This window comes from Glycine max, chromosome 14 (assembly GCF_000004515.6).
Source record: "Glycine max cultivar Williams 82 chromosome 14, Glycine_max_v4.0, whole genome shotgun sequence".
NCBI classification, from domain to species: domain Eukaryota; kingdom Viridiplantae; phylum Streptophyta; class Magnoliopsida; order Fabales; family Fabaceae; genus Glycine; species Glycine max.
In genome coordinates, this window is record NC_038250.2 from 584,605 (window position 1) to 600,992 (window position 16,388).

Here is a 16,388-nt window from a genome sequence, read left to right on the forward strand (position 1 = left end):
ACTCCTTGATGGCTAATTCATGTAAAACAGAAAAATGTAAAGTGGAGATTCACCTTCCTCTAAAAAGGGTTTAATATTGAATATTGATAAAAAAAAAAATCACCTTCCTCTAAAAAGGGTTTAATATTGAATATTGATAAAAAAAAAATCACCTTCCTCTAAAAAGGGTTTAATATTGAATATTGATAAAAAAAAAAAAAATCACCTTCCTCTAAACCCCAAAACATTCTCAGCTTCCTTGGCTAACTACTACATTCTCAGTACCTGATCATGCACAACCGGCCTCCCACCTAGATTCCTAGAAAGGGGAAGAAAGTGTGGCAACATAGGCGTGAAACAATAACGTGGCTATAAAAACCAAGCAAAGTGAGATGTCATTGCATTCATCACACACAATCACAAACAGTAAACATTCAAGCAAAATCTCATCCTTTCCCTAATGGCTATCTGGTTTGTGATCCTTCTTACATTCTTTGCCATTGGTGAATCTCAGTCCACAATGTCATTCAACCAAACCGACCTGCAGGCAGCCATGACTGACATGAGAAGTCGGTCCTACTATGGATTTGTCATCCTCCTCAAAATACTAAACAGCCAGCCCAACTCACTGCAAAACAATGATTTGACATTCCTAATGCCAAATGATGATGAACTATCTCAATTCTCAATAGCTCTAGACCAGCTTCATGATTTCATACTCAGCCATTCTATTCCAACACCATTAGTGCTCAGCCATCTATTACATTTTCCAAATGGCTCTGTGGTTCCCTCTAGCGTTCCAAGCAGGGTGATCAGCATCACCAACGGTGGGAGAACAGGTTTGTTTGTCAACAATGCAAGGATTGTCACACCAAATGTGTGCCAAAGCTCTTCCATAAGATGCCACGGAATCAGTGCTGCTTTGACATTTGACAACATGGTGCCTTCCCACCGAGCTCCAAAACCCAAGGAAGACCCAAAGAACAGCAGTGTGACAAACCCATCCTCAACTGTCGAAAAGATGAATATCCCACCTTTCCAGTAAGGCGAGAAAAATACTTTGCCCTTCAGCTGTAATGTCGTTTCGTTTTATCAATAACATAACATTACTTTTACTTTGTCTCCACAATGATCTATTTGGCCTGTAGTCCTGATCCAACTCACTCACCACAATGTTAAACATATTGACTAACTAATTAGATTCCACAAATCAAGAAGCAATCAATAATTTGTCACAAATGCGTATTCATACATATACCGCATAGAACAAACCAAATTTCAAACTGAGTTAAGCCTTTACTTACTAGTACCTCTTTGATCTACAAAAGGCTTACATTGTCTTGAACCTAATGGAATTAGACTAACTCTTCATCAATTGTGCAACAGAATAACATTGCTATAATATGTAAAAGATTATAACATACACTGAACCAGTACTCATGGGTTTGTTCTGAAAGGGTGGCACTCATTAGATTGACCATCTTCCTTGGGAGGAACACTGTAGAGAAGATCATGGATTTTGGAATACATCAGCATTGAAGAGGGGTCACCCCCACTACTGCTTTGTGATACACGAGAAGTCTCCTGCAATTTGATCTTCTCATACAGATATTGCTTCTCAGCCTCAGCCTCACTTAATTTTTGCTTCAGATAGTTGCTAGTATATTCTTCCTCTGATTTATCTGACTTGGCAAGAGCAATCCTCTGGAGCTGCTCTGCCTCTCTTTTAGCCTCATTAGCCTTTAACTGGAACATATCAGCTTCTGCATTTTTAAGCCTCACAATTCTCTCCAGCTCTTCAATCTGTAGCTTCTTTTTTTGCCTGTCCATTTTCAGTTTTCCTGCTTCTCTGGCCTTGTCTGCTAATTCACGTTCACAAGCATCAAAAGCCAAGCGAGCCTTCTTGAACATTCTCATCTTTTCATCAGCTACTATTTCCATCTTTCTTATAGCCTCATGCACCACTTCAGCAATTCTATTGCATGCCTCCTGGGGAGCAATCAGCCTTCCACTTTCTGTATTTTCCAGGATTTTTGGAGAGTCCAGCTCAAGCTCTTCATATAAGAAAAGCATTGGTTAAATCAAGAAGAAAGGATAACTAATAAGGTCATAGAATTAATTTTATTGATTATACATGTTTTTAACAATGCAAATCACAATTTTATTCCCAGATGTCTTCAAATTCAGGTTTTAATGAAGAGAAAGCAGGAAGTTTGGAGATAACCTCAGAGTATAGTCTAAAAGCTTCTTTTTTTAATCATTCCAAACACAGTTTTAATGAAATTTCAACTTTTCAATACAAACATATACTACTATAATATGAACATAGTAAATGGGCCCAAAAAAAATGCAAAAATCAATAATGTTGTATTCACACTATGTGCATGTGCACCCACATGCGTGTAGCCTATGTCAAGGCAGAAACTTTAGAACTACAATTTGCAGGTAAACTAGAAAACTTGTACCTTGGAAAACCATCAATATTGCCCTGCATGCTGCCTTAGATTCCACTTTCCCACTTTTCAATTTTTCCTTGAGATCATCACACTTCCAATAAAGTTTCCTCCCTCGTGGGTCTTTACTACCATGAAAGATCCTACTGACAAAATCAAGTTCCCTCATCAAGGCCTCTCCATCCCATGATGGTGCACAATGCTGGAAGACATCTTTAACCCAACCCAGAAGTTCTGAAGTCCTGTTGCATGCTTGACACCTGAAAACCATTTCACTTGGCCCTGCTCCATTCTTTGCAGAAGGGCCCATACAAATAAGTTGCTCACGTATGGCACAGTCTGTGTGAGTCCAATGAGAACACAAATCACATCCAATCCAGCGGCATGTATTTACTTCAAAGTCAAACTTGCTGCAGATAACACACATGCAAAGATTGCAGAAACCATTGCCATTAGTGCATGTCTCACAGGTACAATCTTCAGCAGGAAGTTGGTTTTGGCAAGCTATGTTTCTGCATCTCTTGTACACAAATATTTCAATCAGCGATGTTTGTGATAGACTGATGCTAGGATGTAAAAATCCCTGAATTCCAGTATTTATTGCAACAAGGATTTCAAGCTGTACACGATGTGCTCTTATCAATGTCTTGGCTGTTAAATCAGATCTACTCTGAACAAGCTTTTGCAAAATGAAAAATTCCTCTCTATGCTGTGAGCCATTCCCTCCCTCAAGGATAACTCGAAGTCCATTTTTCAGTTCTTCAAGAAATTCGTCAGGTAGATGATGCATTTTCTCACATATTATATCAACTCGTTCTCTTGCAATGTCCTGAAGACTAATTTTGTCTGCACTAGAAACACGGCGAATAACTGACTGATCAGGGCAATCCATCTCTGTTTTTCTATTCTCCATCTTCTTTGCAGCAATTGCATCAGCAGTAGGCCAGGTTTCTCGAGAACTGGCACTTTCAGTAGGAGATTCACGGAGATTGTCAGAGTTTGTTCTAGGCTCCTCGGGAGAAAGGCGGGGATCCGAAGAAACTAGAGATAGAGAGGTTTGTAGTCCTCCAACCCGTGACTGCTGTCCTGGAGGGAGCATTCTTTTTTTTTTTCACAAAGGCTTCTGTTTTATGTTAGAGCCTGGTGACCTACCCAAAAAATATTTACTTTGTCTGTAACTAGCAAAGGTGATTATATACCACTGCACATGATTATCACATATTCTTTGTTATGCTACAAATAGTTAAATACTAAAATGTTACAAATGAGCGAGGAACTTGAGAAAATTCATAATCTGCTAAAAGTTGCAGGCTTACAGCCTTTCATCCTCTGCCCCCACTCCACATAAACCTCCAAAACACAGAAACATTACAAAAGACAAAGCAAGTACTAGAGACTAGAGACTGGAGAGAATAATTATCAAACTATTTAGTATGCAATCAGGCCCTAATTTTTCCACAAACTGATGCCAAAAAACAAAATACATTCGAAAAAACATATTATCATAATCTACACAATAATCACAGGAAAATCCATCAGTGATAACGGGAAAGAAGAAAAATTAGAAAGTTTAATACCAGTGATTTCACTCTTGATTCTATTATGCAACAAGCTTCTTATCAAATAAAGAAGCTTGAGAGATATGCAATCTCTCACAGAAACTATGATGTCACACAAGTTCACTCGTCAACTCAAACAATAGATCAAATGATAAAGATGCAAGTTGAACGACCCGGCACAGAAAGTTGACCTTAAAATTGAGACCTAAAAGTTGCAGCAAAGGATGCTTCAAAGGTTGATCGAAATTCACGCAATCACAGCAAAAATATCCTTGAAAAAATAAGAACGATGATTTGGATTAAAAAGGAGAGGAAGGTTACCAGAGAGAGGAGAAGAAAAATGGAAAGGAGGCTAATCGATTGGAGTATGTATCTTCATTGTTCACAACTTAATAAAAGAAGAAATGGGTTGGCTAGGTCAAAATAGAAATGGTCTGTTTGTCCATTTTACCCTGACCGGTTCAGACCGGGAAAAGGACTGAACCGGCGAATTAAGAAGAACACGACAAAATAGAATAATCAAATTGATTTTATTTTTTGTTTGAACTGTGGAAGTGGGAAGGAAGGTGGTCTGGTCGTGTTTTCCAACGGTGACTGGTTCACACGGTTGACTAGCGTTTCATGTTTACTTATTCATAATTGTGCCATCTTATTCTTGTTGGGCAAAAGCGTTAATTAACTCTGTCCAGTACCGTAAATTTTCCACCAAATTATGCCAAGTCATTACAACGCTCCTAATGGAAACCATTACTCTTTGGATTTGATTGTGATGGGTAAGTATGATTGAAACAATTTCGATTTCATTATACTAGTACTGTTCAGTGCTTCTTCCTTTGGTTTCTGAATTATCATGAATTGTTTTTGCTTTTATAAATTCTTTACTTTCGTTTATTTAATTATTTTTTTTCATCTTTTGTCACCAATTCCCTTTACCTTCCATTATGATTACATAACATAATAATTGGGTCCCGGACCAAGTTTTTCTTCTAATTTTTATATACATTAATTGCAGCTAACAGTCTATTTTTACTTATGACATCACATTATAAATCACAAGCTAAAAAAAAAAAAAACTCTACATTTTTCTCTTCATCTCATCTCATCTAATATAAAAAACACCCCCTTATTTCTCTCATAAATCAGTTGAGAGGTAGTGTACATAAATTATATACAATTGTTGCGCAAGAGACCTCCTAGTCCTAGATCTTCTTTCACTTGACAAAGTGCAAGAAAAACATTCACACAACTTCATTGGCCACCTCCACCACTGCACAAGCCAACCAAGTCGATCAGTGTTGTGTATAACAAATCAAGAGACAAGTGACCTAGGAATTTCCTATATTCAGATGCACCATCCGTGATGCTCATATGAAGCTTTTGCTCCTCTGCAAAACTGTCCTCCATGACCAACCACCAAGATATACACCCTTCACTATTTTCTGGATCAACAACACTTGCAACCAGGCCAAGTGTTTCACCCTGCTCCAGCTCAAAAGATAGGCATAAGAAGTCTCGATTTGCTTTTATCCCAACCACCATAGCTTCCTGATAGAGCCGATTAATAATTTGGCTCGCAACCTGCATGATTTCAATTGCAGTAATAAGCTTGCTGTATAATTACACGTAAGACTCACATATATGAAAATTCTCCACTTAGGAATACGAAAGTCACTGCAATGACATCAAATTTTTTCTCACTTTATCTGCTGCATAATAATCACAGGAAGATCAGCTAAGTTGCAGTTATATTTGTTTATTGAATGGGTTTCCTCAAACTTTCCCTTGAACAGGCCTGCGACATTTGGAGAACCTTCAGCTTTAACGTTGATGCAATCATCATTTACCACCAGCTCATAATAATCAGATGTTTTGGTTTGGCTACCACGAATAATCAGATGTTTTGGTTTGGCTACCACGAAGAATAGATTGAGGAACCTCCATGTAGAGTGTCCATGACCAAGCCCGAGAATGGGACCTTGCATACCTGCAGGTATCAAAAACTTAACAAAATGTCCATTTTACAACCAACTTCGGAAAGAGTCATACCACGTTTTCCAGCTCTGCAAGAACTTTTGTTGAAAATATCCTGTGAGCCAAAGATTTTAAAAAATGACCAAGAAGACTGGACCCATCCTTTTCCTGTACGCCAGACAAACGATTTCCAACGGAAATTGGTTTTTCGCCACCTTTTCCAAATATATGTTCAAGAAAAATCTGTTGAATATCAATCTCATAGTAGATGGAATTAGAAAACTGCCCTTTCTTAGAGGTAAAATTGCATTTTCTACGTTATCGGTGAGTTCACCTTCAACTGTAGAATGATCTTGACTATTGGACACTAGTATTAAGTACACAGAGGTTCCTTGACCTAAGCTTAATTGTAAATAGTTTTCTCGTATTCCAATCACACTGGCACCTGCAACTGATTAAATGTTTATTGATTCACCAGATCAAACACCTGGAAGCATAAGAATCGAAAGCAACAAACCACCACCAAGAAATGTTCAAGTGAGGATATTGGACAAACTAGACAAGCAAACCAACAACAACAATAATGAAAGAACAAATTATTGATAGGAGTGAATGTGTTTTCTTAACAAAGGAGTGAATTACCTGTTCATTGAAAATAGCTTCATGCACTTCACGAAGGAGTGAATGTGTTTTCTTAACACACTCTTCATCACTTAAGGACTCTTCACTTGTTTCTCCCAAATTATGCTCACCTGAAAATTGGGATTTGTTTTCATTGGATTTCCTCCGTGTATCATCTGATTGTACACCAACAAAACCCAGTTGGAGAGAATGGCATAAATCAGGAGACACATTTATTGCCAGCATTCCAACTGCATCGTGATTGACTCGAACAGTGGACATAGACAATGAGCGAATAATAGCTGCTTGGTCGTATGAGTTATCAAAGAGATCAAAGGTGAAGCCTTCATTCCCTGGAACAATAGCTGCCTGACGTTGCCGTTTAACCTTCCAATTTTGCTGCAACCTGTCCACATATCAGGTCATTTGATAACTAGTGACGTAAGCTATAAGCTAGCGTTCTCCTATTGTGAGTTTCTTTAAATTATTGATGAAATGAATACAGGCGTGTTAAGTTACTTGAGAACCAGCTTTTGAAGGCAACGAAACATGGTTATTTGTGATCTAAACATGTTCTCAAATTCTTGTCAGCATTGACCCAAATAAGTTAATAGTAAAGGCAAAGTTAAGGAAGGAAATTCACCTGATAAGGGCACCATAAAACCTAGCTTCCCGAGCAACCTGTTGTTCAAAAGCCTTGGCAGATTGCTTGAAATATTTCCCAACATGCTGCAGAGAATAGACAGTTTGTTAAAAGATTTCATTACTTGTCCAAGTAAAAGTTAAACCAATTGTGATTGTCATTGACAAGTTTTACGAGACTCAAGTTACTACAATTTTTATTTAAACAAATAAACTTACTACAACTTACTACATTGAAAAAAAGGAGGTGATCTTGAACATCAGTGCAAATTTTCTTTAAAGAAAAAGGACAGAAGAAAATTTACGCGGTAACATTGCAGCTTGATGGCTGCAGATACAGCCCGGTCAGATAAAGCTTCATTTGGTAATAGTTTTGGTCTTGTCATGCTAGCCACTGTTACCGCATCATTTGCTTCGACCTAAAAACAATAATATGAACAAAACATCATGTCTGTATTGTCAGACTGCACATAACTTACACTATAAACAAAAAACACCCAAGAAAAATCTTAATCAAATTCAAAACACGGTTGCCATCCATAATATTGCAAAGAAGTTGGTTATACAGGAAAGGTTTCATTACTATCAAATGGCATGATGCTTAATTATGAACCTGTGATTGTTAGTTCTCTGGCATTTTAAGTTGACATTCATAAAAGTTCTCTCAACACTGTATTCCATTCCTTGATGAATTACATGAAACTAACACAATTTCCTTCCTTTAAGCCACATACTGGCTTTTTCTTCTAAAGAATGTTCCAAAGGAAGCCCTTACTTGGCAGAGAGTAAGATGCACTACTTACAATGTTAATGAGATCTATAATGACAGAGAGCTCCTGATGAGCCAACTGCAAATTTTCTACCAAGTCCTGCCATTGCCATGTCGTTGAGGTCTCTCTTGAGCTCTTCTGCTTCTTCTTCTCCTCATCCTTCTCAACAGCCCAAGCGAAGTCAATTTGCCTAATTAAGGATAGCCTCTTCGCATCGTAATCCAGATCTCTGCAATAACAGAAATGTAAACAGAAAGTAGAGTTCAATGTTCTTGTTCCTATCAATAATTACTTTGAAATGGCATCTGCATTAGGAAACATTTAAGAGAAAAAGATTGAGAAACATACGGCGGGAATCGTTCAACTCCATTTTCTTCAATGGAATCCAAGCGCTTGATTGGTAGCTTGTCAAGGGAGATTTGCAATTGCATGCCATCGTCTATTTTCTAGGAAAGTTTTCCCAGAAAATTCCACCGTCCGTGCTGTGGCGTGAAAGTGAGCTTAAGAATCAAGAGTTCCTAAAAGTAGAAGCCCAACTCAACATGAATTATGAATTTCTCTTCCGTGATACAGAGCAGTCTTTAGCCAAGAAGACAATTGTCTCCTTGTTGATGTAGTACAGAGTTAGTTTAACCAAAAACAAAGTAAACCACAAGATGATCATAATAGTGTGTGCATGTCTTATGTCTAAGCATTTAAATTCCAACACAACTATCATGTAACAAAGACCCATTTCCTCTCTCCTTTGGCATTCTGAATTTTCATTATTAGTTAGCTAAAGCCTCAACCACCTAAGGGAAAATTGAAGGAGCTAAAAGCTACATGCAGATAGCATTAGCAAGAGAAATTAAGCAAAACTGATTTGGGCATCAATAGAAATTTTGGTAAGACTGATGTCAAGCACATCACACATCAATGCAAAAAATAGATCAGTAACAAGACAATCTGGGTGTAAAACAATGGAGCCTAAAAGACATTTATCATGCCATGCATAATCATTCATCAAAAACAATTTTTATTTCAAAAACGTGATGTAAATCTTATAAGTAGGACATAGTTATTGTTAAGATAACTCCATGAGAGGGCTTAGTTTATGAAAAATATATTTAAGTTCAAAATATATGCACTAAATCATCGATGAAAGCTATTGATTGAAAACTAATGAATGATTTCATATCTAACAATACCCTTCCAATTATTGTAATATTTTATGTTATAACTATAGAAGATATCATTTGCCTAAAAGGTTAATTGCAGGAGTAATTATTAAAATTTAACTTATTCAATTGAGACAAGACAATATAATCAACCTTAAAATACTAAAGAAAACATCTTCAATATAGTCACATCACATATAATAGGTTTTTCCTTCCTCCATAATATTTCTCCTTTATCCACTACACAATCTATAAAATAGGCAATTTGGCATGTTGCTGGAATCTTGTAATACATCAGCACCACCATTTAGATTATTCCAAATTTGCATTGACCATATACTGAACAAACTTTCAGGGAAAAAAGTAACCGAATTCAATGCATTTACCCAGTTGTTATTTTATATCATTGCCTGATAAATGAATATATTGGGGGAAATATATCAAATTGTGTTATAATCAGCATAGAACTTACCATCAAGCCATTTTTGGCTGGCTATTTTTTCAGTTGGGGATGTGCATGGATGTATTTGTGGATAAAATTTGTAATATATAAATAGATAAAAGATAGACTTTTTTTTATTGGGTGAAAAATCATATATGTCTTTCAACCCACTTAATCAAAGATAATGATAGACATTTAAATAAGTATGGATGAATAATTTAAGCAATATTTATTTTTATTAATAAAACGGTAGAGATAGATATTTTTATAATAACTTTCACACGTTCTCGATCACTTGAGTTAAACTACTTCTTGATATATTAAAGTATTTGTTGTTATTGTATTCGTTAAATACTTGTTGTAATCAAATTATTTAAATATTTCTGTTAAAAAATTATTTGGATTTGTGAAATTTAAATATTAATTTTATTAGCTTTTATTTGAACTTAGAGAATTGAATTATCTTGGGAGATGTTTCTTGAATCTTTTTGTATTTTTGGGAATGTTATTCTTAAGAATATTAGATGTTTTTGTATTATTGAGAATGTTATTCTTGGGTATTTCAAGAAAAATACATTTGTTTAACTATTAAAATTGATTGAAAATATTTTTTTATATTCTCATAAATATTTTAAATATGTGTTTGGTTCATGCTATTTTTTTCCTAAGAATGTATGTTATATTACTAAAATATTTTTTTATATAAAACAACTCATTATATACACCTACATAATAAGACAAGAGACCAAACACTATAGTTTGCAAATAACACTGAAGAATCTTACAAATTTTTCCAATAAATTCTTTAACCAGATCTTACTATTAAAGAAATGTAACACCAAAATATTCCCTTTAGTCTTGTAAAGGACAAGCAAAACAAAAGAAATGTAAAACAAAACTTACCACACCCCAAGTAAACAAAAAAATAAAATCGATAAATTGCCTTCATATCAATAATTAAATTTAACAGACATCTACAGTATACCTGTCTTCTCTTTAAATTCACAGCCTTTGTTGTCAAAGTTGAATTGCAGAATCTAAGATACTAACTGATATATTTAGGTATTGATATCGAGAGTATAATAAATTTTTTACATGTTTAATACAATTCTCACCTCATAAAATTTCATATTTTCATTCTTTTTCATGAGAGTCATCTCAATACAATATTTAACATAAGCATGAGTAACTCACTATCCTAAGAATAAAAGATATGCAGAAATATTTTTTCAATTACCTTTAAATAAATATAAAAATATACATTTTCATCTTCTCATTTCCCGAAATCCTTAAAAGGATATGGTTTAATAAACACTCGCTAAAGTTTATTAAGTTTTGTTTGAATTTATGGGACTGAAGTATTTTAATATTTAAGTTTAGTTTCTAAAATAAAGTATAATAATTAATATAATTGTGTTGAAATTTAAATAAGATTTAATTATTTATTTAGTTTTATAATTTTTAAATTTATCTTTTTTAATCTCTATAATTAATAAGTAAATTTTTCTGAAATTTAATAAATAGATTTTCTAGTCCTTTAAATTTACATTTTAATTATCATCAAAAACCTCTTGAGAATGAAATATAAACACATGAATTAAAAAATTTACCTATTAACTATAAGAATTAAAAGAGATAAATTTAGAAACCAGTGTAATTAAACTTTTAAATAACTTTAGTTTTGACCTTTAAATGATATTTTGAAAGAAATGGTAAAAATAAATAAAAATTATAGTGAAAGCATCTAAATATCCACATATTGTAAGATGGTCCTGAGTGTATCTGGAATGATGTTAAGATGGTCCTCTTCCATCTCCTCCGCCACGCCCTTCACCTCTTCAACGAATCGTAGTCCTCCAAAGACACGCCGTGGTTTTCGGGTGGAGTCGTTGAAGCGGAGTTCGAAACCAGCGTCTGCGGAGTTGGTGAAGGACCCCAATAAGGACTTGTCCCGCATTCTCCGAACCGAAGCCGCCATCAGAGGCGTTCATAACAAGGCCAAGTCTTCCTCCCACAAACAGCTCTGGCCCAAGGCCCTTCTCGAATCCCTCGACGACGCCATCAAACGCTGTCGTTCGCACTCCGCTCTCGAGGCCAGTAATTAATTGATTTTAGGATTAACATTTTCTGTGTCTGAACTCTGAAACAAGTAATTATTACTTATTATTATTTGCAGATTTTTGCACTCCTTCGTAAGCAATACTGGTATCAACCACGATGCCGAACGTATGCAAAGCTTTTGATGATGCTCGGCAAGTGCAGGCAGCCTGAAGAGGCTTCTCTGCTCTTTGAGATCATGTTGTCTGAAGGCCTTAAACCTACTGTTGATGTCTACACTGCTCTTGTAAGTGCTTATGGTCAAAGTGGTCTCCTTGATCAGGCTTTTTCTACTGTTGAAGATATGAAATCAGTTGTTGACTGCGAACCAGATGTATATACTTATTCTATTCTTATCCGTTGTTGTGCGAAATTTCGTCGTTTTGATCTGATTGAACATGTTCTAGCAGAGATGTCGTATCTGGGCATCAAATGCAACTGTGTGACGTATAATTCTATCATTGATGGATATGGTAAGGCTAGCATGTTTGAACAGATGGATGATGCATTGAATGATATGATTGAAAATGGAAACTCCCACCCGGATGTTTTCACGCTGAATTCTTTTGTTGGAGCATATGGAAATGCTGGGCAAATCGATAAGATGGAGAAGTGGTATGATGAATTTCAGCTAATGGGGATAAAGCCAGACATAACAACGTTCAATACGATGATAAAGTCCTATGGAAAAGCTGGCATGTATGAGAAGATGAAGACTGTTATGGATTTCATGGAGAAGAGGTTTTTCACTCCAACGATCGTAACATATAATACTGTCATTGAGGTGTTTGGCAAAGCTGGAGAGATTGAGAAAATGGATCAACACTTTCTGAAGATGAAGCATCTAGGAGTGAAGCCTAATTCTATAACTTATTGCTCACTTGTTAGTGCTTATAGCAAAGTTGGGTGCATTGACAAAGTTGACTCAATCATGAGGCATGTTGAAAATTCTGATGTAGTATTGGATACTCCCTTCTTTAATTGCATAATTAGTGCCTATGGTCAGGCTGGCAACTTAAAAAAAATGGGCGAGTTATTCTTGGCTATGAGAGAAAGAAAATGTGAACCTGATAACATCACTTTCGCTTGCATGATCCAGTCATACAACACCCAAGGCATGACTGAGGCTGTTCAAAACTTGGAAAACATGATGATTTCTGCCAAAAGTAGCTTGGGTATGTTGTGCTATTTGTTCTTTGATGCCTTTTCTATGTTTTCTATGTTTCGCCCGTCCTATTGTGCTTGGTAGGAAATGCCTAATCTAATAAACATTCCTTGGTATTCAAGTGTATGCCACTATTGCGCAGGACAATGTTAGATTCCTATTAGTGTTACTCTGTAAGTGATATAGTTAGCTAGTTAGGTTGGGCTGAGACTGGCAAAGAAATAAGGCATAATGCAAAAATCATGCAAAGAGGCTCTATAAATCCATACATGCTGTTAATTTATCAGGTGTACTCATCTTCTCAAACTTGTTATGCGAAAGTAGTAGTTATGCATAGGTCTAAAGGGAGGGGGGGGGGGGGGGTAAGTGGGTTTTGGTAGGCATTCTGTTTTGTATCAATGTAAATGAGGAATTGCTGAGGCACGGAATATTGTTTTCTCCTAGTCCTTGGGAGGAAGACCATTTGTTCTCTTTGCCTTTCTATATTTTCTTGTTTTCTGCAATAGTAATGCCTTAGTTTTGCTTTTCACTAATTGATTCATTATCCCTTGAATAATTTTTATATCATCATTCATCAACACACCTTACCCAATGTTTGATCAACAGGCACTAAGTTGATTGGATGCTAGCATAGATAATTGTGATTGAAGACTTAACAATTCTACTCATGGTGATCCTGATTTGGAAATCTTTGAGAACTTCAGCAGGTAAGTATAAGTACATTATTATTCTGAAGGAATCTTTTTTACCCGTCAATTTGGAAGTCATTTACTGTATTATGTTCTGGAAAATATAGCTTCCTACTTCTATTCATAGTTTGTTGGATAAAAAAAGAAGCATATCCATTAAAAGCATTGTTTTCACTGAATTCTCTTTTTCCTTCTTATAGCTCCTTATATTCTACTATGCCTAAAATTCACAAGATAGAAGCCTGTATAAACTGAATGTATGCTTAAGTCTGAAATGTAACTAGCACCTTCAAAACACTTTCAAAGTCGTCAAAGGTACCTTAAAATCTATTGAATACTGTATCAAGCAGCCAATTGCAGAAGGTATCCTTTGATCCAAAGAGGATGCCTGTCATTCAAATAGAATTCCTTCTCTTGGGGAACACCCTGTTTTGTTCTTTTCAAAGGAAGTTGTTCTTTCTTTTTTGTTTCATATTGTAATCTTATGTTTTGGATTTTAAGATGATTCCTTTACTGGTTTTCAATCTAATCAGTGTAGGTGAATCTCTCTTGAGCATGGAAAAATTTTAGTCTGTATGTCACCTGATTTTATCATCAGTTTCAACTTTTAATTGTACTAACATGCCTTTGTCATGTTAAGTGCACAGTTGTTTGTCATTGCCTGAAAAGTGAATCAGGAAGACCACAAAGTTTATTTCATAACTGGTTGGTCCAATAACTTTGGGATTTGTTTGAGGGTAAAAAGTGGGAGAATTTTTTGGGTAGAATTTTTTAAGGAAGTGAGTTTAATAGAAGTAATATTTCTTTAGGGGGGATGATTTTTTTTACCCTATTATTAGGGTGAAACTTCACCCCCCCTCCCCCCCCTCCCCTTAATAATTATTGTTCTTTCTAATTTCTGATTCTCTTGATCGCGAATTGTTTCTTTCTGTGTGTCAAATGCGTCTGTGCTGCCGGGGGTGACTTTTACAAATAGTCTTTTGCATCATCACCCTTAAACTTTGCTGAATTTGGAAATTTGTGTTTCCTGCAGGGATTCTATAGATGATATAGCATTGGAGTGCATGTTGCTTGAAGATATAAAAAATGTTGGGTTTTATTTATCATAATCTCAAGTGTAGTTTCAATCAATTTTGGTGTCCTGCATACCATTATGTATGCAACTCAGTCAACCAATTGGGTTAGGTGTTCAATTTTGAAAGACAGACTACGATACCCGGTGCTTTGCAGTCTATACAGCTCATACCCACCTTGCTTACTGATATTGCAATGTGCTGTATGGATGGGTTGTTGCATCCCAAATTTCCAATAATACCATAGCGTATCACCAAAAATGCTAGTAACACTAACATTTTTCTTTTGACATACTCTCTTCTATTGGGTGAAATTTATGTTGGTCCCATTAAATATGCAAGTCTCTTCTCATTTAGTGGGTTTCGTTCCAAAACTAGTAGGACCTACATGAATTTTAATAAGTAGAAAATAGTGTTACAAAGGAAGTGTTGGTGTTTTATTTGCACTTTTCTTTATACCACCAAAAATCCTCAAAGCAAATGAGTTGTGCACCAAGTAATTGCATAGTTTGTCTATAATGTATGAAATATAATAAAGTCCATCCATTTAATTGTTAAAATGAATGTGCTTCTATGCTTGTGGATTTGTCATTACTTGAATGTATTATTACTACTTTGTGTGTGAAACTATTTTTTCAGGTAATTTAAAATTCTTTTTTTGTTTTGAGCGTAACGTGGAATAAGTCATCACTCTTTGCCAAGAAAACTCATTTCCATTGCCATGAATACCTGACTATGATGCCTTACGGTGGGAGAGGGGATCCCCTGAGGAAAGATTATCAAATTATTACTAAATATGTTATTAATTTTTTGGATTAATATTATTTTGCATGCTCACTAGGAACACAAGAAAATGACCAAGAGAATGAGAAGAGAAACAAGAAAATGACCAAGAGAAAAGAAGATTTATAGGTCATGTTAGCTAAAAGGTAAGGAAGTAAAAGTGTATGAAAGACTGTCACAACCATGCTTTTTTTATATGCAAGGATTACTTGTATATACCATTCTTCTAGAGGTGAATGTGTTGTTTGGTAATTGGTATATGATATATGTTTTCTTATTTAAGATGGGACGGTGACAAATTTCCATACTTGGATGGACTTTCAATTCATCATGTAATACTCTTTGCATTGTGTCTTTTAATCAATACATTTTTAATTTGTACATTGTTTGGTAAGGGTTTTCTATATTTTGATGGGCCTTCAATTAATCACGTAATACTCTTTTTATCTGTAGAGATGGAATACTTGAATGCATGAATGATCTCATAAATTTGAAAATTCATTTGCTTATGTCTTTATCAACTTTCAATATTAAATCAAAGTCGAGAAAAGGGTGGTACCCCTTAACGTGATGCTGTGGACAAAATCCGTTTAGGCCTACATTAACGTGCTAGGGTGCAAATGGGTTAGTGTGAGGGTGTTGGTGTTGGGTTGCAAAAAGGGTGAAGGAAGGGGGTGGGTGCGACACAGAAAGGGGAGGCAAGAATGAGGTGTTTGGTAATGATGCCGAGAAGGGTAATGAGTGGGTTGGGTGCCACCACATCAACCCACCACAACAACGAACGCAACAAGCATGACCTCATCAAATCACAATTGAACAATTGAAAGGTGAACTTTGCCAACCGTAGGCCTCATCAAACATCAACATAACTCAGTGGGATAAAGAAGGCAATGACAATGAGATTGTCAACACAAGCACAATAGATGATATCAGCAAGAACGATGGTTTTCAAGCACTATAGTGATGGTGGTTTCACTATTTTGGTGC

General features: G+C 35.7%; 3 protein-coding genes and 1 pseudogene across 10 annotated transcripts; 2 read left to right on the forward strand and 2 right to left on the reverse strand.

Moving 5' to 3' along the window:
• Window positions 1-439: 439 nt before the first annotated feature.
• Window positions 440-1,564, forward strand: LOC102660889 (uncharacterized). Its single transcript, XM_006595605.4, has one exon. It carries the CDS (start codon window positions 440-442, stop codon window positions 1,022-1,024), a length of 585 nt encoding a protein of 194 aa, XP_006595668.1. The 3' UTR covers window positions 1,025-1,564.
• LOC100803870 (OBERON-like protein) lies at window positions 1,208-4,455 on the reverse strand. Of its 6 annotated transcripts, none has more exons than XM_006595601.3 (3): window positions 4,313-4,455; window positions 2,445-3,580; window positions 1,208-2,033 (listed from the first exon to the last, which is right to left on the reverse strand). In XM_006595601.3, the coding sequence occupies exons 2-3, from the start codon at window positions 3,529-3,531 to the stop codon at window positions 1,417-1,419; spliced, it is 1,704 nt and encodes a 567-aa protein (XP_006595664.1). In that variant the 5' UTR covers window positions 3,532-3,580; window positions 4,313-4,455; the 3' UTR covers window positions 1,208-1,416. The 6 variants fall into 6 exon arrangements, with proteins under 6 accessions (XP_006595664.1, XP_006595663.1, XP_006595667.1 ...); XM_006595600.4 differs by having other exon boundaries at window positions 2,445-3,633; window positions 4,313-4,447; XM_006595604.4 differs by having other exon boundaries at window positions 2,445-3,572; window positions 4,313-4,401.
• A 679-nt stretch (window positions 4,456-5,134) lies between these two features.
• On the reverse strand, window positions 5,135-8,513 carry LOC100806183 (mediator of RNA polymerase II transcription subunit 17; annotated as a pseudogene). Its single transcript, NR_163818.2, has 7 exons — window positions 8,344-8,513; window positions 8,029-8,224; window positions 7,531-7,644; window positions 7,227-7,312; window positions 6,605-6,989; window positions 5,690-6,449; window positions 5,135-5,569 (listed from the first exon to the last, which is right to left on the reverse strand). The product of NR_163818.2 is annotated as a mediator of RNA polymerase II transcription subunit 17 (transcript).
• A 2,833-nt stretch (window positions 8,514-11,346) lies between these two features.
• On the forward strand, window positions 11,347-15,782 carry LOC100810625 (pentatricopeptide repeat-containing protein At3g53170). 2 transcript variants are annotated; one of them, XM_003544384.5, is made up of 4 exons: window positions 11,347-11,687; window positions 11,771-12,866; window positions 13,463-13,563; window positions 14,579-15,782. In XM_003544384.5, exons 1-3 carry the CDS (start codon window positions 11,361-11,363, stop codon window positions 13,483-13,485), a joined length of 1,446 nt encoding a protein of 481 aa, XP_003544432.1. In that variant the 5' UTR covers window positions 11,347-11,360; the 3' UTR covers window positions 13,486-13,563; window positions 14,579-15,782. The 2 variants fall into 2 exon arrangements, with proteins under 2 accessions (XP_003544432.1, XP_014622419.1); XM_014766933.3 differs by having other exon boundaries at window positions 11,351-11,687; window positions 15,460-15,782.
• The last annotated feature ends 606 nt before the right edge of the window (window positions 15,783-16,388 follow it).

Bases quoted from the DNA above. Each gene is read 5' to 3' on its own strand.
- LOC100803870 (XM_006595601.3), bottom strand. From the start codon at position 3,531: ATGCTCCCTCCAGGACAGCAGTCACGGGTTGGAGGACTACAAACCTCT. The intron at 2,034-2,444 runs GTACAAGTTTTC...TCTTATATGAAG, and splicing joins AATATTGATGGTTTTCCAAG to AGCTTGAGCTGGACTCTCCA.
- LOC100810625 (XM_003544384.5), top strand. From the start codon at position 11,361: ATGGTCCTGAGTGTATCTGGAATGATGTTAAGATGGTCCTCTTCCATC. The intron at 11,688-11,770 runs GCCAGTAATTAA...TATTATTTGCAG, and splicing joins GTTCGCACTCCGCTCTCGAG to ATTTTTGCACTCCTTCGTAA. The intron at 12,867-13,462 runs GTATGTTGTGCT...TTTGATCAACAG, and splicing joins TTCTGCCAAAAGTAGCTTGG to GCACTAAGTTGATTGGATGC.
- LOC102660889 (XM_006595605.4), top strand. From the start codon at position 440: ATGGCTATCTGGTTTGTGATCCTTCTTACATTCTTTGCCATTGGTGAA.